The sequence below is a fragment of the Prionailurus viverrinus genome, chromosome A3 (genome assembly GCF_022837055.1).
Source record: "Prionailurus viverrinus isolate Anna chromosome A3, UM_Priviv_1.0, whole genome shotgun sequence".
In the NCBI taxonomy this organism is placed as follows: domain Eukaryota; kingdom Metazoa; phylum Chordata; class Mammalia; order Carnivora; family Felidae; genus Prionailurus; species Prionailurus viverrinus.
The window spans coordinates 87,096,605-87,122,010 of record NC_062563.1 but is presented as its reverse complement, the minus strand read 5'-3'; the positions used below and the strand labels follow the sequence as shown (position 1 = coordinate 87,122,010).

The following is a 25,406-nucleotide window of genomic DNA, read 5'->3' as shown; positions in this document are numbered from 1 at the left end:
ACAGAGACAGATGCAAATGGGGGAGGGACAGAGAAAGAGAGGGAAACACAGAATCCAAGGCAGGCTCCAGGCTCTGAGCTGTCAGCACAGTGCCCAAAGTGGGGCCGGAACTCACGAACTGCTAGGTCATGCCTGAGCTGAAGTCAGACGTTTACCCCACTGAGCCATCCAGATGCCCCTATCTTAGTGTTTCAAAAAAACATGCAGGTAGGCGAAAGGACTGGCCCGGGTTCCAGTGGGCAGACTGGCACAGGCTCTAGTGAATATTAGCTTTTCTACCTCTGTCCAAACTATGCCCAGCTCAGCTTTAGATTTTTCCATTTAATCCAGATCTCGGGATGCAACTCAATCTGAAATAAGCCTCTCTATTTACAGTCTTATAATTGCCTTCTTCTCTAACAGCCCGAACTCTGTTTAGGTGTGGCCGAGAATCTTCATACCCTGATCTGTCTGGTGGACATGGGCCTGTGCCAGAGAAGTATCTCGAGTGGTGCTGTATGCCCTCTTCTTTCTAACTGGGTTATTTACATCTCCAGTTGGTCAGTTACACCAAAGATATTGATAGTGACCAATATCTTTAAACTGACAAATCCTATCAGACTTTGAATTTTGTCTCATGATCAAGGACCTGTGATTTAAATGCGTCCCATCTGCACATAAGCCCTTTTATGGGCATTGATGCTAAACAGTGTGGTTCCATCTGTGTTAGGGATAATGCAGGTTCATTGCTTTGCCTTTAGATCTGTGATGGTCATAGGCTTTGAGAGTCTTGGCTGGCCCTTCTCAACCCATTGTGCCTGCCTGGATTGTGTGGTAGGCATCTGACTCATTTCTTGAGTGCAGGCTGGAAAGGTCATCTTGCTACCTGGTAAAGAAAACTGCACTACTCCCATCTGCTGGCAGGTATCTTGGATCGCTGTATCATCAGCCTGCTGAAAGGGCTGCCCTGTCCCTTAGTGGTTTTGTGCATTCCACTGTAGGAAACAGTCATTCCCAACTTGTGTTCTGCAGCCCGATCACGTGTCTCCTTATTATCTAAATGGGGTGTGACACAGGTTTTCTCTAAGGTAAGTAAAGTGGGAAGAACATGTTGTGGACAGCCAGCAGAGTGACACCATTCCAGGTTCTACATAATTAGCCATGAGACTCCTAAGCCTCATTCCATTCCTCTACTCATAAAGCAAAATGCTTGGATTTAATGCTAAGAGCATATTGGTACAAAGTCTGTAGTTCTGTGATTCTTTAAACAAATTCAAATACCTATAAAATGAATACTCACTTGAACTGTTTACAAAATAATTATGAATACACATAGAAACTTTATAATTAACACTTCTGATTGATAATAAGACACATCATGAATTTAACAGCTTTTTGGGGAAAAGAAGATTAAATACTACTGCATTAAACGTACATACTTATTACAAGAAAAATTCTGATATCCTAAAAATTAAAATGTAAAAAATATGCATCTTAACTTGAGACTTTGTGTGTATGTGTGTGTGTTACAAGACCTCTGCTAGCCAATATGTGGTAGGGGTTTAAACATTATTTTATTTTTTATTTTATTTTATTTTATTTATTTAAAAAAATTTTTTTAACGTTTATTCATTATTGAGAGACAGAGAGACACAGAGCGTGAGCAGGGGAGGGGGAGAGAGAGAGGGAGACACAGAATCTGAAGCAGGATCCAGGCTCCGAGCTGTCAGCACAGAGACCGATGCGGGGCTCGAACTCACGAATGGTGAGATCATGACCTGAGCCAAAGTCGGTCGCCCACCCGACAGAGCCACCCAGGCGCCCTTAAACGTATTTTTAAAGTAAATTTCTAGAATTAAAATTGACAGTTGAACAGTGCAAGTAGGCTTTAAAGTATTATAAGAAAATGGAGGGGCGCCTGGGTGGCGCAGTCGGTTAAGCGTCCGACTTCAGCCAGGTCACGATCTCGCGGTCCGGGAGTTCGAGCCCTGCGTCGGGCTCTGGGCTGATGATGGCTCAGAGCCTGGAGCCTGTTTCCGATTCTGTGTCTCCCTCTCTCTCTGCCCCTCCCCCGTTCATGCTCTGTCTCTCTCTGTCCCAAAAATAAATAAAAAACGTTGAAAAAAAAATTAAAAAAAAAAAGAAAATGGAAAATGTTACTGAGATACAAGATTCAAGATGACAGTGGAAAAAAGACTTCATGGCAAATTTTAGTGTTTATCTGAATACTGAAGAAGGACAGTGTGGCAGGAGATACACAAACATGCAATGGCTGCTAAATCATTATCAAAATGCACACTTGGAACATTTGAGTCCATTAACATTTTTTAAAACAGAATTCTGTGTGTATTGTATGAAAACATACAACAGTGCTCTATGATTAAGGCTCTCTGGTTACAAGGAGCAGAAAAACCTATCCAAGCAGACTTGAAAAAGAGTAAACATTGTGAAGAGATACGAGGCAATGCTATGGACATCAGCAGACAGTTGCTGAAGTGCCACTGGGCCTCAGAGGTTGCAGAGAGATTAAACAGGGCTGAAGTCTCTGTCTCGGGTGTGAAGTCTCTAGAATCACTACTTGGCTCTTTATCAATTTTGCATGTGGCTGCTAGCCTTAGCACTATTACACAGCCTCAGCTCAAGTTCCCACACTAGGGACTTCCCTCTGTGTTCACCTTCATCCAATTAGTCATCACCTATATGCAAATAATAGCCTAGCAAAAGAATTTTTTTTTTTTGCTCCCCAGGGTCATTGCACAGGATAGTTCAAGCTAAATTATGATGGTGTATGAGCAAGTAAATGGACAAAGTGCCCAGTATAACTGCTGCTTATACTGCCTTCACTGCTTATACTGCTTATAAAGCCTTCAGCTTTGACAGCTTTCCTGCACCTTATCTATCTATAACCCCTGTTAACAATGGTACTGAGCACCTCATACAGCATTTGGGGGATGAGATTGAAGTAAGGAGCTGTAAGAATTTGTGAAACACTAAAATATAACCAATCCAGAGCATTTAAGAATTTCTGTTAGAGTTACATAAAAATTTTTAATGAATTTTGGACTGTCTTTAAGAGAAAGGTTAGTGTGGACATTAAAACATCTGCCCTGTAATCGAGTTATACGTTCCTGGTGTCTGCTGTGTCGAGGAACCTTTCATACCTATATTTTGTGTCTTCTCAACAGCCTGTGAAGTAGGAAAGGCAGGAAGAATCCTCAGGGTCGATTGTTAGATCTGAGGAGGGATTAGAAGGAAGGAAGAAAAAGCTTCTTGAAATTGACAACTATTATTAAAACAATTATTAAAATAACTTCCAGGCCTCTCTGGTTAAGTGCTGGACTTACAATTTTTTTTTTTTAAGTTTTTGGTTGAATCTAATCTCTTTGGGCCTCTGTTTTCTCTAGCTAATAATCATCTAGAAGGGAAAAATAATACCCAGCCTCATAGGATTGTAGTAAGAATTAAATAAGAGCTCAAAGTGCCTAGGACAGTGATTGGAATGTAGTTCTTTTTTCTTTTATCTGTTTATTTGTAGGTACTTTGGAAGATAACTACTGTTCTTCCTTCTTCCTGGTATAGGTGTTCAGGAACAATTTTTCTGACTCTTGCCACCCAATCCCGTGGTAATATCTCTGAGTCCCTTGAATGTAAGAGTGCCTTCTAGCCCAGGCAAGCCCTAGGTCTAGCTGATGATGGCATCAGTACCATTAACAGTGACAGCAGAAAGCTATAGCCACTGTGGTTATTTGACTTTTTGAACATCACTCAAAAGAGCTTGTATGTGTGTTTCCTTCACAGGTGGATTTGCTATCGTGTTTCTGGTGAGGACAAGCAATGGAATGAAATGTGCCTTGAAACGCATGTTTGTCAACAATGAGCATGATCTCCAGGTGTGCAAGAGAGAAATCCAGATAATGGTAAGGCTGCCCCTCAGACTTGGGACTTCTTGTTTAAAATGTGCCCTCCGATAAGAAAGGTGTGTCTGTGTGTGTGTGTGTGTGTGTGTGTGTGTGTGTGTGTGTGTGTGTGTCGGGGCAGTGGGTCTTGTTCCCTTCCCTGAGATGGCAGAGGAACCTCACACAAGATGAGAATGAAGAGTCATGGGGTGCAACATGCTTCTCCCATCTTGGTCACCCTTAGCTGGAAGATTGAAGAGAAAGGAGCATATTGAGAGAACTGACCAATTTTTTAGGTCAGAGGAAGAAGTTTGGGCACTGAGAAACATTTCTTTCATAAATTCATTCCCAGAATTAAGTATGGGGTTTAATCCAGAAACCCTAGCTCTCCAGTGAGCCTCGTCTGCTAGTCTTGTCTTCTGTCAGTTCCCAAACCTGGTCTTCGTCCATCTTGAGCTTTTCAGCATTCCTTGAACGTATCCTTCTACACTTTTATATTTTATACATGTAGTTCTTTCCTCCTGGAATGGTTTTCTCCTTTTTTGGACTAGAAACCTCTTATTCACACATACTCTATGATCCCATATATAAAAGTCCAAGAACAGGCAAAAGTGATCTATGGTAACAGATCAGAAAGTGGTCATCTGAGTGTGGGAAATGGACTAGAAAGGGGCATGTGGGAATTTTCTGGGCCATGGAAATGTTCTATATCTTGTTTTGGGTAGTGGTTACCCAGGACCATGTAAGTGTCAGAACTCAGCTGAACACCTTAAGATCTGTGCATTTTATTATATGTTAATTATACCTCATATCTTAAAAACTTCATTTTCACAATTCATATTCATATGATGTTTAAAGAAAGTACATTTCTGTTAGAGATATATGCTGAAATATTTACGGATGAAATAAGATGATGTCTTGAAGTTAATGAGTGGATATAGAAGAGAAACAAAACTGGCAAAGGGTTACTGATCGAAGCAGATCACTGGGTATGTGGGAGTTAGTTTCTCACTTTCACTTCTGTTTGACGTTATACATAAAAAATTTAAATAGTCTTTTATTCCGTTTTGCTTCCACAAAATACTTTTGTTTTCACCAAAGCAAAATTTTGTTTATATTGCCTATGCGTAATCTTATAAGTAATTTTGCCATCAGAAAGTAACTCATTTTAAATCAGGAGCTTTACATTCCAGCAGACTGTGTGACATAATATAGTTGATCCTTGAACAATATGGGGGTGGGGGTGCTGACCCCTGAACCGTTGAAAATCTGCGTATTAACTTTTGATCACCCGAAACTTAACAACTAATAGCCTGCTGTTGACTGCAAGTCTTAACATAAACAGTCAATTAACTCGTATTTTGTATGTTATATGTATTATATACTGTATTCTTACAATAAAGTAAGCTAGAGAAAAGAAAATGTTATTAAGAAAATCATAAGGACGATACATTTACACACTGTACTGTATTTAAGGGGAAGAAATTCATGTCTGGATTTTCACAGTCTGAATTCATGTTGTTCAAGTGTTAACTGTACTTAGTAGGCTTTGGGTGAAATGAATGTATGAATAATGGTAATATCAGATGCATATATTCACCTAGAGGTGATGATTTCTCTATGCCCTGGAGTTTAATGCTTTTATAAAGAGAAGAAAGAGGTCCAAAAAAATGGGTGGAGGTGCCATTGTAGGAATTTCATCAGGCTTTCCTTGGCCCTGTCCATCCCTTGTGGGGTTGACCTTTCAGGGGCTACTTAAGAGTAACTAGCTGTACTGTAGTTGGGCTAGTGAAAAAGACCTCAGGATTTTACAGAGTCTGGTACTATTTTAGATTTCAAAAAGCTGAAACCATTTAAGAAACCATTTGCTGATGGAAGTGTTGCTGTCATCATTGCGAAACAAAAAACCCCAAGGCCCCAAGTACATACTCAGGGCCACATGGATCTGTCCACAGGCACCAGTGAGCGCCCACTTCCCTGCCCCACGACTCCAAATGACTAGCCTCACTGCATCTCCCTTCAGCAGCATTAGGTTTTCTGGCTGCTTCTCTTTGCCCCTCCTCCCCCTTGTCCCTGCCTTGCTAAGGTCTCACACACTCCGTTTCCTGTCTTTGCTTCTGCTATTTCCTCTGCCTAGAGTGCCCTTCTCATTCATTTTCTAGTGTTATGAAAGTAATCCTATTCTTTAACTTTCTCCTACTCATTCAGAAACATGTTTGAGAGCTGGCTTTGTGCTAGGCAGGCTTTGGAATAGAGGAACTAAGAAGACACAGGCCCCTTAGAGCTCACAAATATGTATGTTCAAATTCTGGCCCAGCCATATAATAGTTGTGAAAGATTCTGTTTTGAGTTGTTTTTAGTTTATATTTTTTTCAAGACTTAAATACTCAAATAGATGAACTAAGCTTACTAAAAACTTCAAGCAATTCCCCGAGGGGCCCTCCTCTGTCATTTCAAGGTTCCAGGGGCAACCCCTTTTTGTTGATTTATTTGATATGTTTCTGAATAACATGCTGATATTGCCAGCTCCTGATTTTTTTTTCCTCCCTTTTAGGTATTATATGGTATGGAATGTAAATATTTAGCCTTTTCATCCCCTGTATACCCTTTTCCCCAAATACCTTGCAGTCATTCTCATTTTCCATTCTGCTACAACAGCAGTTAAATTTTGGCAGTGTGTTAGTTACAGTAGTATGAGTTTTTACATGTAAGAAAACACTATTCTTGCAGAATCTTCTTGTGGACTAGGATTACTATCTCTTTTCTATATAACTCTCTTTCCATTGGAATTAACGATCTTTTTCAATTTTTTTGTCTGTCTTCTCTGTGTACTTTTCAGCAGTTTAACCCCAAACTCTCTCTAGGTTGTCGAAATCATTTTTTTTAATACTTTTAAATGCATTTATGTGCTCTGCCCATTTTATCTTCTTGAAGAAATCTGTCTTCTAGCTCCATGAAATCTGAATTGGTTGCTCTCTAGGCCTGATTTACAGTCTTATCTTGGAATTTCTTAGTCATTCCCTTTGCCTCACTTTTTTGTTAGATTTCCTGACTCGTTTTTTGTTTTACTTCCTCATTGTGGTGGAGCTTATCCTGTGGTAGCTTCCTTATGCATGGTAGGTAAAGTTTTGAGACCTTCGAGGTCTAGAAGTGTCTTTATTTTATGCTCACACATGTGAAATCTTATTTTAAAAAAAAATATATATATTTTACGTTTATTTGTTTTTGATAGAGAGAGACAGAGCACAAGTGGGGGAGGGGCAGAGAGAGAAGGAGACACAGAATTGGAAGCAGGCTCTAGGCTCCGAGCTGTCAGCACAGAGCCCGACGCGGGGCTCGAACCCACAAACTGCGAGATCATGACCTGAGCCGAAGTCGGACGCCCAACTGACTGAGCCACCCCAGGCATCCCATGTGAAATCTTATTTAAAAAAAAAAAAAAAAAAAATCTGGCTTAGAAATCATTTCATTTAGATATTTCTTGGAAGCATTACTGTACCATATTTTAGCTTTCATTGTTGTACATAGGAAGTCTTGAGTCATTCTAATATTTGGCCCTTTGGGTGTGACCCTAGAAATTTCTCCCTAGAAATTTATCAATTTCCCTTTTTACAGTGTTCTGAAATATCTTGATGATATACCTTGCTGTATACACTTTTTATTTATTAATAAATGGTGTTCCCATGTAATCCAGAGACTCCCATCCTTGCACTGTGAGGAATTTTAGTTTGTCTCATTTCGTGATTTCCTTTTCTGTCTTCCTTTTGCCTGAAATTGCTGTTATTCAGATGTTGATTCTTGCTGAATTGAGTTTCTAATTTTCTTATTTTCTCCCTTTTATATTTCATTTCTTTGTTTTCTTTTTTTCCCCCTCTACATTCTGGTGATTTCCTCAGCTTTACAGCCATGCCGTTGAATTTTTTATTTATCAGGCTTTAAAATGTTTAAGACCTTTGTGTTTGTTTTTGTTTTGTTTTATGTTTAATTTTGATGAAGTGCAGTTTATCATTTCTCCTTTTTGTGGAACGTGTTTTTGGTGTCATTTCTAAGAACTCTGCCTACCCCTTGCTTCTGAAGATTTTTGTCCTGTTTTTTTCCTAAAAGTTTTATAGTTTTACATTTTACATTTAAGTCTGTGATTCATTTTGAATAAATTTTTATGGCAGGTATGAGACTTAGGTTGAGGTTCATTTTTTTTGCCTATGGGTCTCCATTTGCTCTAGCACCCTTTGTTGAAAGGCTGTCTTTCCTCCATTGAATATGTTTGTCAGAACTCAGTTGGGCGTATTTGTGAGGGTCCATCTCCAGACCCTTCTTTATGCTGTTCCATTAATCTCTATGTCCCTCCACCAGTACCACACAACCTTCATTACTGTAGCTTTATAATAAGTCTTGAAATCAGACTGATTCCACCTACTTCTTTTTTTTTCTTTCTAAAATTGTTTTACCTATTCTAGTTCTTTTGCCTTTTCATATAAATTTTAGAATAATCTTTATCTACAGAATATCTGGCAAGTATTTTGATAGGAAATCCATTAAACCTTTTTATGAACTTGGGGAGAATTGACATCTTTTCTGTGCAGTTTTCCAATAAATGAACATGGTGCATCTCTCCACTTATTTGCATCTTTGATTTTTTTTTTCATCAGTGTTATGTAGGATTTGTACATGTTCTTAGATTTATACATAGGTTTTCTTTGTTTTGTTTTGAGTGATTATAAATGGTATTGGATTTTTCATTTTGGTGTCCCTGTGTTTATTACTAGTATGTAGAAAACCAATTGATTATTCTGTATTTATCTTATATCCTTTAACCTTGCTGAACTTGTTTACTACTTCTTGAATTTTTTTCTAGATTACTTAGGATTTTCTATATAGACCATTGTGTCATCTGCAAAGAGAGGCAGCTTTATTTCTTCCTTTCTAATCTGCATCCTTTTAATTTCCTTTTCTAGCCTTAATTGCATTGGCTAGAATTTGCAGTACTATGCTGAGTAACAATGGTGAGTGGACATCCTTGTCTTCTTCCCAAGTCTTAGGAGGAAAGAAGACTTTCACCATTAACCATATGGTTAGCTGTAGTTTTGAAAATTTTTTCTTTCTTTTTTTTTATTTTTAAAGTTTGTTTATTTTGAGAAAGTCAGAGACAGCATGAGTGGGGGAGAGGCAGAGAGAGAGAGGGAGAATCCCAAGTAGGCTCCATACTGCCAGCACAGAGCCCAATGGGGGACTTGAACTCACAAAATTGCAAGATCATGACCTGAGCTGAAACTAAGAGTCGGACACTTAACCAACTGAGCCATTCAGGCATGCCTAAAATTTTTTCTTTAATATTTATTTATTTTAAGAGAGAGAGAGAGAGAGAGAGAGCGCGAGAGCGCCTGGGGGAAGGGCAGAGAGAGAGGGACAGAGAGAGCATCCCAAGCAGGCTCCAAGCTGTCAGCACAGAGCCTGATGCAAGGATCAAACCCATGAACCATAAGATCATGGCCTGACCTGAAATCATGACCTCAACCAACTGAGCCACTCAGGTGCCCCTGTAGTTTTTAAAAATACATTAAAAAAAAAACATAAGGGGCGCCTGGGTGGCGCAGTCGGTTAAGCGTCCGACTTCAGCCAGGTCACAATCTCGCGGTCCGTGAGTTCGAGCCCCGCGTCGGGCTCTGGGCTGATGGCTCAGAGCCTGGAGCCTGTTTCCGATTCTGTGTCTCCCTCTCTCTCTGCCCCTCCCCCGTTCATGCTCTGTCTCTCTCTGTCCCAAAAATAAATAAACGTTGAAAAAAAAAATAAATAAATTTGAGGAAGTTTCCCTCTATTCCTATTTTTCTAAGAGGTTGTTTTTTTTTTTTTTTTTTTTTACCATGAATGAGAGTTGAAATTTGTTAAATATTTTTTCTGCATTGATTGATATGCTCATGATTTTTCTTATTTAGCTTTAATATAGGGCATTGTATTGACTGATTTTCAAATATTGAATCAGCCTTACATCCCTGCAATAATCCCCACTTGGTCATGGCCTATAATTATTTTTTTTATGTTTTTGAATTCTATTTGTGAATATTTTGGTTAGGATTTTTACATCTATAATCGTGAGGGATAATGGCATGCAGATTTTTGGTTTTATTCAGCTTTTTCTGGTTTTGGTATTAGGGTAATTCTGGATTTATAACATGAGTTAGGAAGTGTACCCTTCTCTTCTGTTTTGTGGAAGAGAGATTTTGTAGAATTGGTGTTTATTCTTCCTTAAGCATTTGTTGGAATTCTCCAGTGAAACCATCTGGGCCTGGGGATTTCTTTTTTGGGAGTTATTAAGTTACAAATTCAGTTTCCTTAATAGTTATAAGGCTATTCACAAGTGTCCATCAACTAATGAATGGATAAAGAAGATGTGGTATATATATGCAATGGAATACTACTCAGCGATGAAAAAAAAAATAAAATTTTGCCATTCGCAACAATGTGGATGGAACTGGAGGGTACTATGCTAAATGAAATAAACCAGTCAGAAAGACAGATACCATATGTTTTCACTCATGTGTAATTTGAGAAACCTAACAGAAGGCTATAGGGGAAGGGAAGGAAAAATAAGTTATATACAGAGAGGGAGGCAAACCATAAGCGACTCTTAAATACAGAGAACAAACTGAGGGTTGATGAGGGTTGGGGGTTATGGAGGGTGGGGAAAATGGGTGATGGGCACTGAGGAGGGCAGTTGTTGGGATAAGCACTGAGTTTGTATGTAAGTGAAGAATCATAGGAATCTACTCCTGAAGCCAAGAGCACCCTGTATGTTAGCTAACTTGACAATAAATTATAAAAACAAAAATAAAAACAAAAACAATAGTTATGGGGCTATTCAGATTATCCATTTTATATTGGGTAAGTTGTGATAGCTTGTATCTTTGAGGAATTGGTCCATTTCATTTAAGTCAAATGTATGCATGTAGAGTTAGTTGTTAGTGATATTCTTGTATTATCTCTGTTGATGTGTGCCATGTCTATGGCAATATCCCCTGATTCATTCCTGTTACTGATAACTTATATCTTGTATTTCTTTTTTTCTTTATTGGTGTTGCTAGAGATTTGCCAGTTGATGTTTTCAAAGGACCATCTCTTTGTTTTATTGATTTCTCTATTTTTTCATTTTTTACTTCATTGATTTTTATTCTTATATTTATTATTTCTCTCTTTCTTTTTGCTCTGGGTTGATTTATCTATTTATTTATTTATTTAATGTTTATTTAGTTTTGAGAGAGAAAGAGAGAGACAGAGCGTAAGTGAGGGTGGGGCAGAGAGAGAGGGAGGCACAGATCTGAAGCAGGCGCCAGGCTCTGAGGTGTCAGTGTAGAGCCGAACGCTGGGCTTGAGCTCATGAACCACCAGATCATGACCTGAGCCAAAGTCGGATGCTTAACCAGCTGAGCCACCCAGGCACCCTAGGTTTATTTTGTTCTTCTTTTCCTAGATACTTGAGGTGGGAGTTGACACATTGACATATCATTATCACCTAGAGTCTATAGTTTATATTAAGGTTTACTCTTGGTATTGTACATTGAGTTTGGAATTGTATTAGGGGTTTGACAAATGTATAGCATGTATCTACCATTATAGTATCATATGGGACAGTTTCACTGCTCCAGACATCCCCTGTGCTCTGCCTGTTTATTCCACCAAATCTCCCAACACCCGATAACCATTGATTTTTATTTTATTGCCCTATTAGTTTTGCCTTTTTCAGAACATCGTATAGTTGGAATTATTCAGTGTGTAACCTTAACAGATTGGCTTCTTTCACTTAATACGCATTTTGGGTTCTTCCATGTCTTTTCATGGTTTGATAGCTCCTTTCTTTGTAGAGCAGAATGATATTCCGCTGTATGGTTATTTCACAGTTCCTCCATTGGTCTGTTGAAGAACATCTTGGTTGCTTCCAAGTGTTAGCAATTGTGAATAAAGCTGTCATAAACATCTGTGTGCAGATTTTGTGTGGGTATAAATTTTCAACTCATTTAGATATATTTCATAGATTATCAACTAAGGAATTATTATTTTCAATTTTGAAGATCTTTCTGTTTGTAAGCCAGTATTTAAATTTTATTTTATTTTAATTTTACTCTAACTTTTAAAAATATTTTTTTTTATTGTGGTCAAAACCATACAACTTAAAATTTACCATCTTAACCATTTCTTAAAATATTTATGTATTTTGAGAGCGCGAGAGAGCGAGCATGGGTGCGTGAGTGCAGGGGGAGGATCAGAGAGAGAGGAGAGAGAGAATCCCAAGCAGGCTCTGCACTGATGCAGGGCTCTATCAAATTGTATGACCTAAGCCAAAATTCTGAGTTGGACGCTTACCTGACTGAGCCCCCCAGGTGCCCAGCAACTTAACCATTTTTAAGGGTATAGTATTAACTGTTGGCACAGTGTTATGCAGCAGATCTGGAGAACTTATTTATCTAGTATAACTGAAGCTTTATACCATTGAATAGCAATTCCCCGTTTCTCCTCCCGCCCCAGCTCCTGACAACTACCATTCTAGTCTCAGCTTCTATGAGTTCAGCTGTTTATATACTTCATGTAAGTGGAATCATACAGTATTTGTCCTTCTATGACTGGCTTATTTCACTTACTGTAATATTCTCGAGGTTCATCCATATTGTAGAAATGACAAGATTTCTTTCTCTTTTAAGATTGAGTCATATTCCACTATATGTATATGCCACATTTTCTTTAGCCGTTTATCCATCAATGGACATTTAGGCTGCTTCTGCCCCTTGGTTAGTGTGAATAATGTAATGAACGTGGGTGTGCAAATATCTCTTCGAGATCCTGTTTTTAATTCTTTTGGATTTACACCAAGAAGTGGGATTGCTGGGTAACATGGTAATTCTGTGTTTAATTTTCTGTTTTTCATAGTGGCTATACCAATTTACATTCCCACCAACAGTGCCACAAGGATTCTAATATCTCCGCATTCTTGCCAGCACTTGTTATTTTTTGTTTGTTTAATGATGGCATCCTAATAGGCATGAAATGTTCTCTCCTTGTGATTTTGATTTGCATTTTCCTGATGCTTAGTGATGTTGAGCATCTTTTCCTATACTTGTTAGCCATTTTTTTTGTAAAACTTTTAAATATTTATTCTAATTAATGTTATATATAATATAGATATTAGATATATGTGTTATCTGTAATATGTACTTATGTATGTTTTTTATATATTAATGTTTTATACATATACCGTGTGTTTGTGCGAAGACAGAAGTCTAGGCTCTGCACTTGGCTTTTGCTGGCACATTGTGGGGAGGGGCTGCAGTTTTTTCTGTGGTTTTGGCTGCAGTAGAGTACTTAGTGGCTGTACGTTTCTGTCTTGCTGGGCTGCCCCCTTCCTGGGTTTGGCTAGAGAGAGCAGGCTTTTACTGGGGCTTTTTTTATCTACGCCCATTAATGTTTTTAGTTAGCCGGCTTCTTCAGTTTCTAGTCTGGGATGTATGGGACAAGAAGATAACACAGAGAGCTCACCATCATCTCATTCCTTGGGTTCCAAAGTTTCTAGTCTGTCTGCTTTCTGTCCACATTTCAGACCCTTTTTGTTACGCTTTTTAAAATGTATACTAGTGTCCAGAGTGTTTAGTTGTTCTTAGAAGGAAGAATAGGCGAAAATACATCTCCATTTTCCCGGAAATGGAAGTCTTCAGTTTATGCTTTTTATTTTTTTATTTTTTTTTTTCAACGTTTATTTATTTTTGGGACAGAGAGAGACAGAGCATGAACGGGGGAGGGGCAGAGAGAGAGGGAGACACAGAATCAGTAACAGGCTCCAGGCTCTGAGCCATCAGCCCAGAGCCTGACGCGGGGCTCGAACTCACGGACCGCGAGATCGTGACCTGGCTGAAGTCGGACGCTTAACCGACTGCGCCACCCAGGCGCCCCCAGTTTATGCTTTTTAAAAAACAAATTCATTACAACATTTAGTAAGGCTTTAGAAGGAAGCAGAGATTAAAGCAAGTATTCAACTTACTTACAGTTTTTTTCCTACCATTTTTAATCAAAAGCCCCTCATGATGTCTTTAACCCTCTAGGCTCAGACTTCTGTGCAATATAGGCCATACCCTAGCCCTTCCTCTCTCAAATGGTGTCAGGATTGTGAAAGGAGTTGGAAGGGATAATGTGCTTTATAACATGCTAAAGCTTATGTGTTAATGATCAAAGAAGGAGAGTCCTCTCTGCACTTACCCCAGAGTAAGGATATATACCCACATCTCACCCAAACTCAAGAATGATCAGTGGTTTCACTAGAGACATTTAATTTTGACAAATGCTATGTGCCATGTACCACAGTGTGGTATGAGTCTTTGGGTACATCTGGGATATGTGCCCTGATGAAACCAAAAGGATTTTGGTTTCTGATGAACAGTTGGAAGTTGGGTTTTGGGCTTCAGGTTCCTTTGCCTAAAGGCAGGAAAAGATGAATTATCTTCAGACTTAAAGGGATAAGATCTCTAGCTCAAGATGGATCAAGTGCTGTTCTGTGTTCACATCTCCTGGCCCAGACAGATTACATCCGCAGCGAGCTTGATAGTGAGGACACTGAGGTGCCACCAGTCATGTTTGAGGCAGGAAAATGTTTCCATATTCCTAAAAAGGAGAAAGGTAGAATGCGTACAGTAGGGACATCGAGATAGATGGGGGACAAGAATCTGGAATGTATAAAAGATGCTTTGACGGACGCCTGGGTGGCTCAGTCGGTTAAGCGGCCGACTTCGGCTCAGGTCATGATCTCGTGGTCCGTGAGTTCGAGCCCCGCGTCGGGCTCTATGCTGATAGCTCAGAGCCTGGAGCCTGTTTCAGATTCTGTGTCTCCCTCTCTCTGTGACCCTCCCCCGTTCATGCTCTGTCTCTCTCTGTCTCAAAAATAAATAAACGTTTAAAAAAAAATTAAAAAAAAAAAGATGCTTTGATGCTATTTTTTGTGTAAGAAAAGGTGTGTGTGTGTGTGTGTGTGTGTGTGTGTGTGTCTGTGTGTGTCTGTGTGTGTGTCTGTGTACATACGTAATACATACTGTTTGGATTTGCCTGAACAAAACACTGAAAAGATGAGGGAGAAGGAGAGATAGAGAGAGGGAGGGTAAAAGGGAGGAAGGGAGGGTTCCTTATAGGGGATGAGTATTGGAGTAGAAAATAATTTCCTACTATATATTTCTTTCTTTTTGAATGTTAATGTATTACTTATTTAAAATAATTTTTTAATGTTTATTTATTTTTGAGAGAGAGAGAGAGAGACAGCATGAGGGGGGTGGGAGGGTCAGAGAGGGAGACACAGAATTTAAAGCAGGCTCCAGGCTCTGAGCTGTCGGCACAGAGCCTGATGCAGGGCTCGAACCCACGAACCGTGAGATCATGACCTGAGTCGAAGTCAGAGGCCCAACCAACTGAGCCACCCAGGCACCCCAATATATTTTATTTTTAAAATAAAATAAAATTTTAAGTTATTTTATAGTCACTTGGGTAAATAAGCAGGGATCCAAAGAGCCTTCAGGTTGGATAAGAGCAGGCCATGTCATATCAACATCATGATTTCTCTGGGAAGGTTTCTGGATAGGAAGCTCAGGATTGTGCACTAGGTCCAGTGTCTGTGGATCGTATCATTTGGGTAAGGACACTCACCAGAGATCTGTGAGCAAGTTGGAGAGTCTAGGCTGGATGCCAGGAATAATAGCTACTGTGTATAATGATTTCTGACCAGTGATTTGATATTAATCTTAGAAACTTTCTAAGAAAAAAGCCCTGCAGCTTACCATTAGCTTTATGTTATTTTACATTTAATAAAGAACTTGATTAAAGAGATAGAAGACATACTTATCAATTATGTACCTAATACAAAGTTGGAAGATATAACAACTACATTGGGCAATAGAATCAGGGTCTAAAACAATCCTTACCAATTGAAGCAATGGAGTGATTCTAATGAGATGAAATAACAAGGCAAGGTCATACACTTGGATTTTTATTTTATTTTAACAACTTTACAAGCATAGTTCTGGGAAGGTGGAGATTTAAAGCAGCATAAGTGGAAAAAGTCTCAAGTATTTTAGTGGTCAGTTAACTCAGTATGAATATGTAGTGCAATGTGGCTGCCAAAAGAAAAAGAATACCATTTTTAGCTACATTAATAAAATTAATAGTAGGTGATAGTACTCGTCTACTCTGCAGGAGTCCAACGACACCTGGAGTATTAACTGGGGCCATGCTTATAAAAAGGATATAGACAAAGCAAAGCATTTACATGGGAGCAGCCAAAATGGTAATGCAACTAAAAAACGTGTCATTGAAAGTGGGTATATTTAACCCATTTTGGCTACGTCATATTCCATCCTATGTATATATAACATTTTGTATATCCTAATGGACATTGGGGTTGTTTCTGCTTTTTGGTATTATGAATAATGCTGCTAAGGACATTTGTGTTCAAATTTTTGTGTGAATATGATATTTCATTTCCCTTGGGTATATACACAGAAGTGAAATTGTTGGGTCAAGTGGTAACTCTACTCTTTGAGAAAATGCCAAACCATTTTCCACAGAAGCTGCACTATTTTATATTCTATCAGCAATGTATGAAGGTCCCAGTCTGCACATCCTTGCCAACATTTTTTATTATTTCTGTTTTTAATTATAGTCATCCTCGTGGTTGTAGAGTGATATCTCATTATGGTTTTGATTTGTGTTTTCCAAGTGATTAATGGCGTTGAGCATCTTTTCATGTGCCTATCAGCCATTTGTATATGCTCTTTGGAGAAATTTACATTCAGATCCTTTACCAGTTTTTACATTGTGTTGCCTTTTTATTGTTGAGCTTTAAGGCTTCTTTATAGTCTGGATACTGGATCCTTATCATGTGTATGATTTGCACATATTTCTTTCCCCATTCTTTATGTATGTGTGTGTGTGTGTGTATGTGTGTAAATATGTATGTATATCATATATGTATATATTACACATATATGTATATATGTGTATATATTACACATATATGTATATATACATACCTTATATATATGAAGTTTATTTATTTATTTTGAGAGAGAATGAGCATGAGTGAGCCAGGGAGGGGCAGAGAGAGAGGGAGAACAAGAATCTGCCAGCACAGAGCCTGATGCAGGACTCAACTCTGCAAACCATGAGATCATGACTTGAGCCCAAATCAAGAGTCAGATGCTTTACTGACTGAGCCTCCCAGGAACTCCTTATATAATGTTAGTTTAAAAATAAGGTTTAAAATAACATCTCAAACTCCTTAGACTTATCACGATTAAATTGTAAAATATAAACTGATCCGATCTGTAATTTAACTGAACATTTCCCACTCCCCTAAAAATCAGGTTTTGACTTAGATTCATCATATAGACTTTTATCTCAATACCACAAATAATAATTGTAGCCAAGGGCATCAAGGCATCTTCCCTATATCCTGTCTTTTCCTGAGGCCTTGAGCTCCAATACCATGTGGGTTCCATCCCATACCTCTATGTCCATTTCTGTTCTCCAAGCCTAGGACCGGGCTTGTAATGAAAGTCGGGGAATCTTGGACCTCCTCTGGCCTGTTAATATGGAGAACTGAGCAGTGTACCCCCTGTGTGAGTCAGTCTCACTTTGCGGTAAGATTTTTCTCCTGACCTTTTCTGCATTTCACATCCATTCAAAGTGATCTTCTCCATCAGTTACAGACTAGTGAGGTTTTACTGTAAAATCTGAGATGCTGCTGTATCATCAAGTCGTTAAAAGTGAGTTCCATCGTCTCTCTCCAAAGAGGAGATCTTTTCTGCTTGGACATATCTCAGGAACTCTGCAGAAGACAAATGAACAGGAATTTGGGCTTGAACTGATCAGCAGACAGCTTGGCAACTGTTCTAGGATGCCATCTGCAGATGTTAATTATCCAGTTTGGGTCTTCTAATAGCTCTTGACCTCCTCTTGGCTCTACCAAATGCTTTTTTTCCTTCCTGATTTTTTATTATTCCTCTTGGGGTGAGACAAATCAGAGGTAACACTGCTGATTCTTTTTCAAACAGTTAAATGTAGATGAATTACTAATGTGGAAACATTAGTTTTTTCATTCGTCTTGTGAACATTTGGAGAACATGATCTTCTGCTCTATTTTGGCTTCAAAAACTTCTCTCCAGTTCTTCCTACTTCCCAGACTGTGTAAACGAAATCAAGTTTTTGAAGAGTTGGTGATGAGACTGAAAAGCAGCGGGAAGAACAGGCCTTGTGACATGAACCCTGAAGTCATTTTCTGTTGTGGAGGAACTTGAAGAAGAGAGACCGCTTTTCTGCTTCATCATCTCCCTTGTCTGTTATCCAAAGTAGTTGCTCGAAGCCTTTTATTTCTCTCATCAAGCTTCTTTCTCATTCCCTTACACTGCAAACGTGGTCTTGCTCTCTACCAAAAACAGAACAATAGATCGGAACTCCATGAAATTCCCTTTTCTCCAGCTGTAAACCAGTATGCATATCCATCTTTGTTTCCTTCCTGCTCTTCTTTCTAAGACCAGTCCCTTTAACAGTGCTCTCAGTCCCTGCGCCTTCTTCCTGCAGGACTTGGTTCCAGCAGTTATCCTTTGTCCTCTCCTATATGCTAAAGGTTTCTGCTCCTGCTGCTTCCACTCTCCCAGGCTCACTTCTTTCCCATCCTAAGAATTCCTTCTCTCCATGCTGTTCCTCTCTGAAGCACGAGATGTTCTAGAGGACTGATTTGTAGTCACCAGCTCTATGTGCTCAACTCTTTGCAAGTCCATTTCTGCTCTCCCCACCACCCCCATCCCATCCCTTCTCTGAAACTGTTCTCTCATAGGGCTCCAGTGACTTTCCACTGTTAGTTCCAGTGTCACATTTCTGTTTTTGTCTACCTTTCTGAGGCAACAGTCATTCTTACTCCTTCACTCAGTGGAAAGTTCTAATGAGTTTTAACTTTGATGCTCAGAGTTCAGGTATATTCATTTGATACTATGAGATTTCTTCTTGTCTTGGTATATAATTACAAATTAAAAGAGACTTTATTTATCACTCTAAGCAGCCAAATCTCTGGTTAGTGTGGTGGTAGTTACCGTTTTTATGGTCTAAACTGCCATGTTTATATGGTGACTCATAGAACGACTTCTTTTTCCACTCCCCTCTTCCCGAATTTTTTTTTAATGTTTTTATTTATTTTTAAGACACAGAGAGACAGAGCATGAGCAGGGGAGGGGCAGAGAGAGAGGGAGACACAGAATCTGAAGCAGGCTCCAGGCTCTGAGCTGTCAGCACAGAGCCTGACGCGGGGCTCGAACTCACGGACTGTGAGATCATGTCCTGAGCCGAAGTCGGATGCTTAACCGACTGAGCCACCCAGGCGCCCCCTCTTTGTATTTAAATTATCTGTGCTAATGGAACTGACTGGCTCATTTTGTCTGTATTGGTATCTGTAACTAATGCTATATTTCTCTACTCTTCTTTACAGAGAGACCTGTCGGGGCACAAGAACATTGTGGGCTACATTGACTCCAGTATCAACAACGTGAGCAGTGGTGATGTATGGGAAGTGCTCATTCTGATGGACTTCTGTAGGGGTGAGTATATGACCCATACCTTAAGCTCGCATTGCTCTGGAACTTTGATTGTCAAGGGCATGGGGGTCATTTCAGTTAATGTGCACTGTGCCCTAATGTATGTTGTTGTGGTTTTAAAGATGTAGAAACTGTGAGGCTAAAAGATACAGAGCATGCTGTCACGTCTTGGTTATTCTTATGGTGGCAAACAATTTGAAATGGTGGATAATACAAAACTCCCTTTTTGTTAGATTTAGGAAGGTTTGGTGCTTGTATATGAATGAGAAAGGATGAGGGGGAGAATGAATGTGTTATTTGTGATGCTTTAAAACAAGTGATGAAGGCACATAATAAAGACCCAACTCCAGATGGACTGAAGAAACGATTCAGCCTCTCAACTCCCTCCCTCCTGTGTTCTCTTCTCCACCCACACCACCTTGTGTTGGGGAGGGGGTGGGTGGGACATAATCCTTTTCGTCTAATGGAAATGACCTTTCCTCTCCTTGCTTGCAAGCTGTAATTGCCAGTAAGGCTCCATTCAAACGATGCTGCTGTTACCAGTAGAGTTAAGTAGTTGAAAGCTTGGAGTTTCAAGCCACATTTATCTCCGGAAATCCAGACTGTAGCATGAATTGATTCAGATTTGACTGCGTTTCAAACAGCCAGCCTGGAGGTTTGACTTTTTTTTGGCTTAAGCAGCTGCCACTTATAGGCTTGGGTCACTGTCTCCTGTTTGGTGCCCTGTTTTATAATCATCCTTACTTCCACTGACATTTTCCTTGCCTTTAAAGATACTCACCGTAAGTTAAATATGTTGTTAACCCTCAAAATGTGATGTTAACCAATAATTTTAGCTGTCCTGTAAGAACTCTTAAGCTGATTTTATAAAATACTACCAAATTTGAACTCGACAGTTTGTTTCGTTCTGTCCATTCCCTTTTGGGTGTTAAAATATTTAGAGACGTGGCAGTAGGAGCATCCAGGGATCTGGATAATTTTGTAAGTGAGGTCATCAATCTTACTGTCCTGGAGAATAAATGTTGGGGTAGCATTTCTACATTCTTGGCAGCAAGTAGTTAGTGAAGCCAGAGATACCACGCCGTTCCTAAAGCACAGGCTAAAAAGCTGTCTTCTGGGGCGCCTGGGTGGCTCGGTCGGTTAAGCGTCCCATTTCGGCTCAGGTCATGATCTCGCGGTCCGTGAGTTCAAGCCCCGCGTCGGGCTCCGTGCTGACAGCTCAGAGCCTGGAGCCTGTTTCAGATTCTGTGTCTCCCTCTCTCTCTGCCCCTCCCCTGTTCATGCTGTCTCTTTCTGTCTCAAAAATAAATAAACGTTAAAAAAAATTTTTTTTAATAAAAAAAATAAATAAAAAGCTGTCTTCTTCTTGCTCTTGGAGTCTATTGTGTAGTCTGATTCCTACTAAAAGATATGACAGGTTGAACCTTGGGGCCTCATCTCGTACAAATGGGGACAGTAGACCCAAGTGGTTATAGCAGGACCATATTGTCGCTTCTACTAATCTTGAAGATGTAATGAAGGCAGCTCACGTCTGTAGTGCTTTATAAAATAGACTGTTTTTGATGCGTTAGAAGAGGCACTGGATCGCAAGAAGACAAATATGGGCCCGGGAACCAAGACACTTGGGTGCCTCAGCCAGCAATCAGCTCTGTTACCTTGGGCCAGGTTGCTTCTCTGTGGACAGCCGTTCATTGTCTTGGGTAAGTCGTGAGTCTGAGTGTTTCTAACCTCTCCCTTGCTCTGTGTCCCCTCCAGGAGGCCAGGTGGTCAACTTAATGAATCAGCGCCTGCAGACAGGTTTTACAGAGAATGAAGTGCTCCAGATATTTTGTGACACCTGTGAAGCCGTTGCCCGCCTGCACCAGTGCAAAACTCCTATTATCCACCGTGACCTGAAGGTAACAGGCCGCACTGTTCCATGAAGTGTGTTCAGGGTATTTTCCATCTGCCCCAGGGATGGGGAAGATGCTTTGGGCATGTGAGAGAAGCTTCAGGCATGGAAACCTTACATGTCTTACATTCTGCCTGGGGAGAGAAAATAGAAATTAAAATAAAGAAAGTATAAAACAGGTATCACTTTTATTACTTAGGTAGCCTTTAGAAATTCTTTATAATCATCAACTGCCTGAATACATGCTGTTCTTGTTTTTCCTGATAGAGTCCCAGTTTTACTTTTTCAGGGTTATAGAAAATAATACGCTCATTTAAATGGTTTGTGAACAGTGATGCTTGGTTTTTAAAGTCTCTCTCGTATTTTGCAAAATCCATTAAGTGATTATTTAAAAATTTTGTTCTACTAATTACCATCTCCTTGTAGCTGGCCTTTCATATTCTAGTCATTTGACAGCGTTTGTTGAATGGCATTGGCACCCGGGGAGGATTCACTGACACGTGCCATGTACCCTACTAGACTCTTTATGCACACTCTTTGGAGGAAGATGTTCTTCTTTACATTGTATAATCAAGGAAACTCAGGTCACATGACTTGACTGAGGTCATACAACCGGGAAGGAGCAGCACCAGAATGTGAAGCTAGCTCTTCTGATTCTAAATTACAATTTCTTTTCATTATCCCTGTGTTTTGAGAAACACGCTTCATGGCTAATAACTTATATCAGCAGCCCCTGGTGTACTTGTTAAGTGCAGGCTACTGGATTCTGCACTGAATCTGTTGGGCTATAATTTTTATGGTGGTGTCAGGGAAGCCCAGGAATTCATAGCTTAATAATCGCCCTGGGTAAGTTTTGTGTGTTTTAAAGTTTGAGGAACACAAGGGGCATGCCAGCATTTCTGTTTTGAGGGATTTTTTTTTCTTTTTAGCTTTTTTTAAAAAATGGAGATATAATTCATACACCATAAAACTCACCCTTTCGAAGCATACAGTTCAGTGGCTTTTACTGTATTTACCAGGCTGTGCAACCATCACACTATCTGACTCCAGAACATTTCGTCTCCCCAAAGGAAACCGTGTGTATCCATCAGCAGTCACTCTTCACTCCCACCTCACCTCGGCCCCAGGCAAACACTAATCTGCTTTCTGTTGCCTGTTCTGTGCATTTCATATAAACGGGCTCATTCAGTAACAGGCCTCTCGTGTCTGACGTCTTTCACCAAACGTAATGATGTTGTCAAGGCTTATCAGTGTTGTAGCGTGTAGCACCACTTCATTTCTTCTCATGGCATGATATTCACAGTGTAGATAGACTACATTTTGTTTATCTGGTCACTGATGGACATTTGAGTTGTTTTGACCTTGGATATTCCGAACGAGACTGTGAACACCTGTGTACCTGTTTCAAGTGGGCACATGTCCGTTCTCCTGAGCATCTACCTAGAGGTGGAATTGTTGGGTCGTGTGGTAACTACGGTTAACTCCCTGGGGAGCTGCCAAACTGTTTTGTAGAGTGGCTGTGCTGTTTCTATGCCACCAGCAACACATGAGGGTGCCGTTTTCTCCACATCCTCACCAACCCTTACGTCCTTTTTTATTTTAGCCATCCCGGTTAGTGTAACATGGTACTTACATCCCGGCGTTTCTGTAGTAAAGCAGTGAGCTTAAGGGAAGATAGGTACATAACTTCAAAAGCCTTAGATAGCCTCCTCCAGTGTCCCTCTACCCACAGTCAGCCCTTTTTCTAGTAGGAAAGGGAGAATACATTTCAGCAAGTATTATGAGCCTAGCAGAGTACATAATTCTGTGGAACGGGGTACAGTAACACGGTATAATACGGTTCCTACTTCCCAGATGCTTTGGTATCGGTGACAGGATATAAATGAAACAAATGAAACGTTTAGATTTGAAACAGAGACAGGTGAAATACAGAACTTTGTAGAACAAAGTGATGAACAAGCAGAGTTATCAAGCTGCTTAACGTACGATCGGGTCGCGGGACCAGGTAACGGAAGTTGGGATCTTCTGGAAAAGTGGGATTTTACAGGCTTGTGGGATTTAAGTGGTCACAAAGAGGACGAAGGACATGTCAGGCAGAGAGCAGATGCTGAGGGCTACCTAGAGAAGGGGACAAGGAGGCCTAGAGCATGCGTGTCTGTCTCCAGGCACACCTGTGACACAGCAAGTGCCTGCCAGGGCATGAAGGTGAGGGCAAAGGAAGGAGGCAGAGAGGGCCACTGAGCACCCTTGTAGAGAGTGCTGATCCTGTGTTCTCGAACAGAATCTTCCTTTATTTTAACTGGATTAAATGAGGCCTCGATGATGAATCATTTCATACCTGTAAATAACACCTACCTAATTTGCACATTCCCAGCATCTCAGTGCTGCTGTGAGGCGGTTGGTGAAGTGTCGTCCAGTGATAGGAGCCTGAAGTACAGAGCTCAGGGTCCACCTGGGGACAGGAAGTAGGATGGGAGTAGGAGCCCCGGACTCTTTCTTCGCTGCCCTGAATGGTCCATGAGATATTTTAGCAGAAGAACGTGGAGCAAAGTGGAATTGGAGGAGAGGCCGCCACGCTGGTTCCCAGCTCACCCGTAGCCCTGTACCCCTTGACCCTCCTCGGTGCTCCTGAAAGTCAGCACAGCGCTGGCAACACGCTCTGGGGCTCTGTAGTTGTGTTTTAATGCATCGGGAAGACCGTCAGGCCTGCTGCTGGGTTGCCGGGAGTGATTCAGGAGACTTTGTTTCCATTTCTCCTCTACCTTGGAAATAGGGAATGTAAATAGGGGCCCCTGGGAGGAGGCCTCGATTGTGATTGTTCCAAAAAAGTCCTGTGGCTGTTAATTGCAGTTATTGACTCCTGGTTGTTTTGACTGAAGGTTTCCCAGACTCCCCATATCTTATACTCTGTGCCGTATAGCTGTTTTGGTTAGCAAATTAGATTTTATTGATTTCTACTAATATGTGCCCGGTGGGCAGTCAGTCCGTTTGCCTCCCGCACTGCCAGCCTCCTAAGGCCTGACCAAAAAGTCCCTGTGTACCTGTTGTTTGCCATCACGTAGTCTCGGACACTCTGAGCTACATGTCCAGCCACTACAGTCCTAGCGGTAGCCAGAGCCTAGAAGTTCTTAATTCTCCTGTTGGCCAGAGGAGGTGCTGGTTGCTGATCTGTAGTTGCTTCTCTAAGCAGATTTACATTTGGTGAGGAGGCACCATCTTGAACAAAAGTCAGTACGACATGGAAAAGAGCACAGGCCAGGCCAGCTGCAGATCCCCTTGTGGAGTCAGTGCCACCCTGGGTCTGCTTGTTCACACGCAGAACAGAGGAAAAGCCCCTCTTGCCCTGCCTGCCTTGTGTGTGGTCTTTCTTTCAAATTGTGTGCGGGAAATAAACTGAAAGCGGTCCCTATCCTGAAGCAGCTTATGTTATAAAAATAACCATTACCAAAGTTCTGTTCGTTATTGGAGGTCTTTCTTCAAATACGGTATTTTAGCATATTAACCATTTCCCTGTTTTTGTTTAATTTTTATCTCCCTGAGGAAAGAAAGAGATCATTGCAGATCATGGGGTCATAGAGCTGGGAAGGTCACCTAAGCCAGCCCTCTCCTATTACCAATGAGGAATCCTCTGCCCAGAAAGGCTGGGACCTGCACAGCTAATTCTGTGGTCAAACTAGAACAAAGGCCAAGGGCTTTTACTCCCATTTTGGTGTTTGTTTGTTTTTGCTCTGTTACACCATGCTGTCTGTCCAGGCACTTAAGAAGGGGTTAAGATTTAATAAGTGCATTCAGATTGAGAAAGTCATGAATGTGTCCTCTTTCGTCGGAAAAGAGATTTTGATTTCGTGAAGTACAATAGGATGAAGATTCTTGTCCCATTTTTAGAATCACAAGTTTGAACACCTACATTTATCTAATCCTCCAAAATTTCTGGTGATTGAAATGCCTGAATGCCATATCTGTTTGGAATAATGTGAAGAGGAAGGGTCAGTAGGAGGTGGCTTTCCAGACCTTTTAGCTACAGCTGTAAGCAGA

General features: G+C 40.5%; 1 protein-coding gene across 12 annotated transcripts in view; it reads left to right on the top strand.

Moving 5' to 3' along the window:
* Window positions 1-25,406, top strand: part of AAK1 (AP2 associated kinase 1) — a 177,344-nt gene that overhangs the window by 81,232 nt on the left and 70,706 nt on the right. For all 12 annotated transcript variants that reach the window (XM_047851551.1, XM_047851549.1, XM_047851550.1 and 9 more), the window contains 3 exons: window positions 3,778-3,896; window positions 19,375-19,483; window positions 21,236-21,378. In XM_047851551.1, the coding sequence (XP_047707507.1) occupies window positions 3,778-3,896; window positions 19,375-19,483; window positions 21,236-21,378 (371 nt within the window). The remainder of the gene's footprint in view (window positions 1-3,777; window positions 3,897-19,374; window positions 19,484-21,235; window positions 21,379-25,406) is intronic.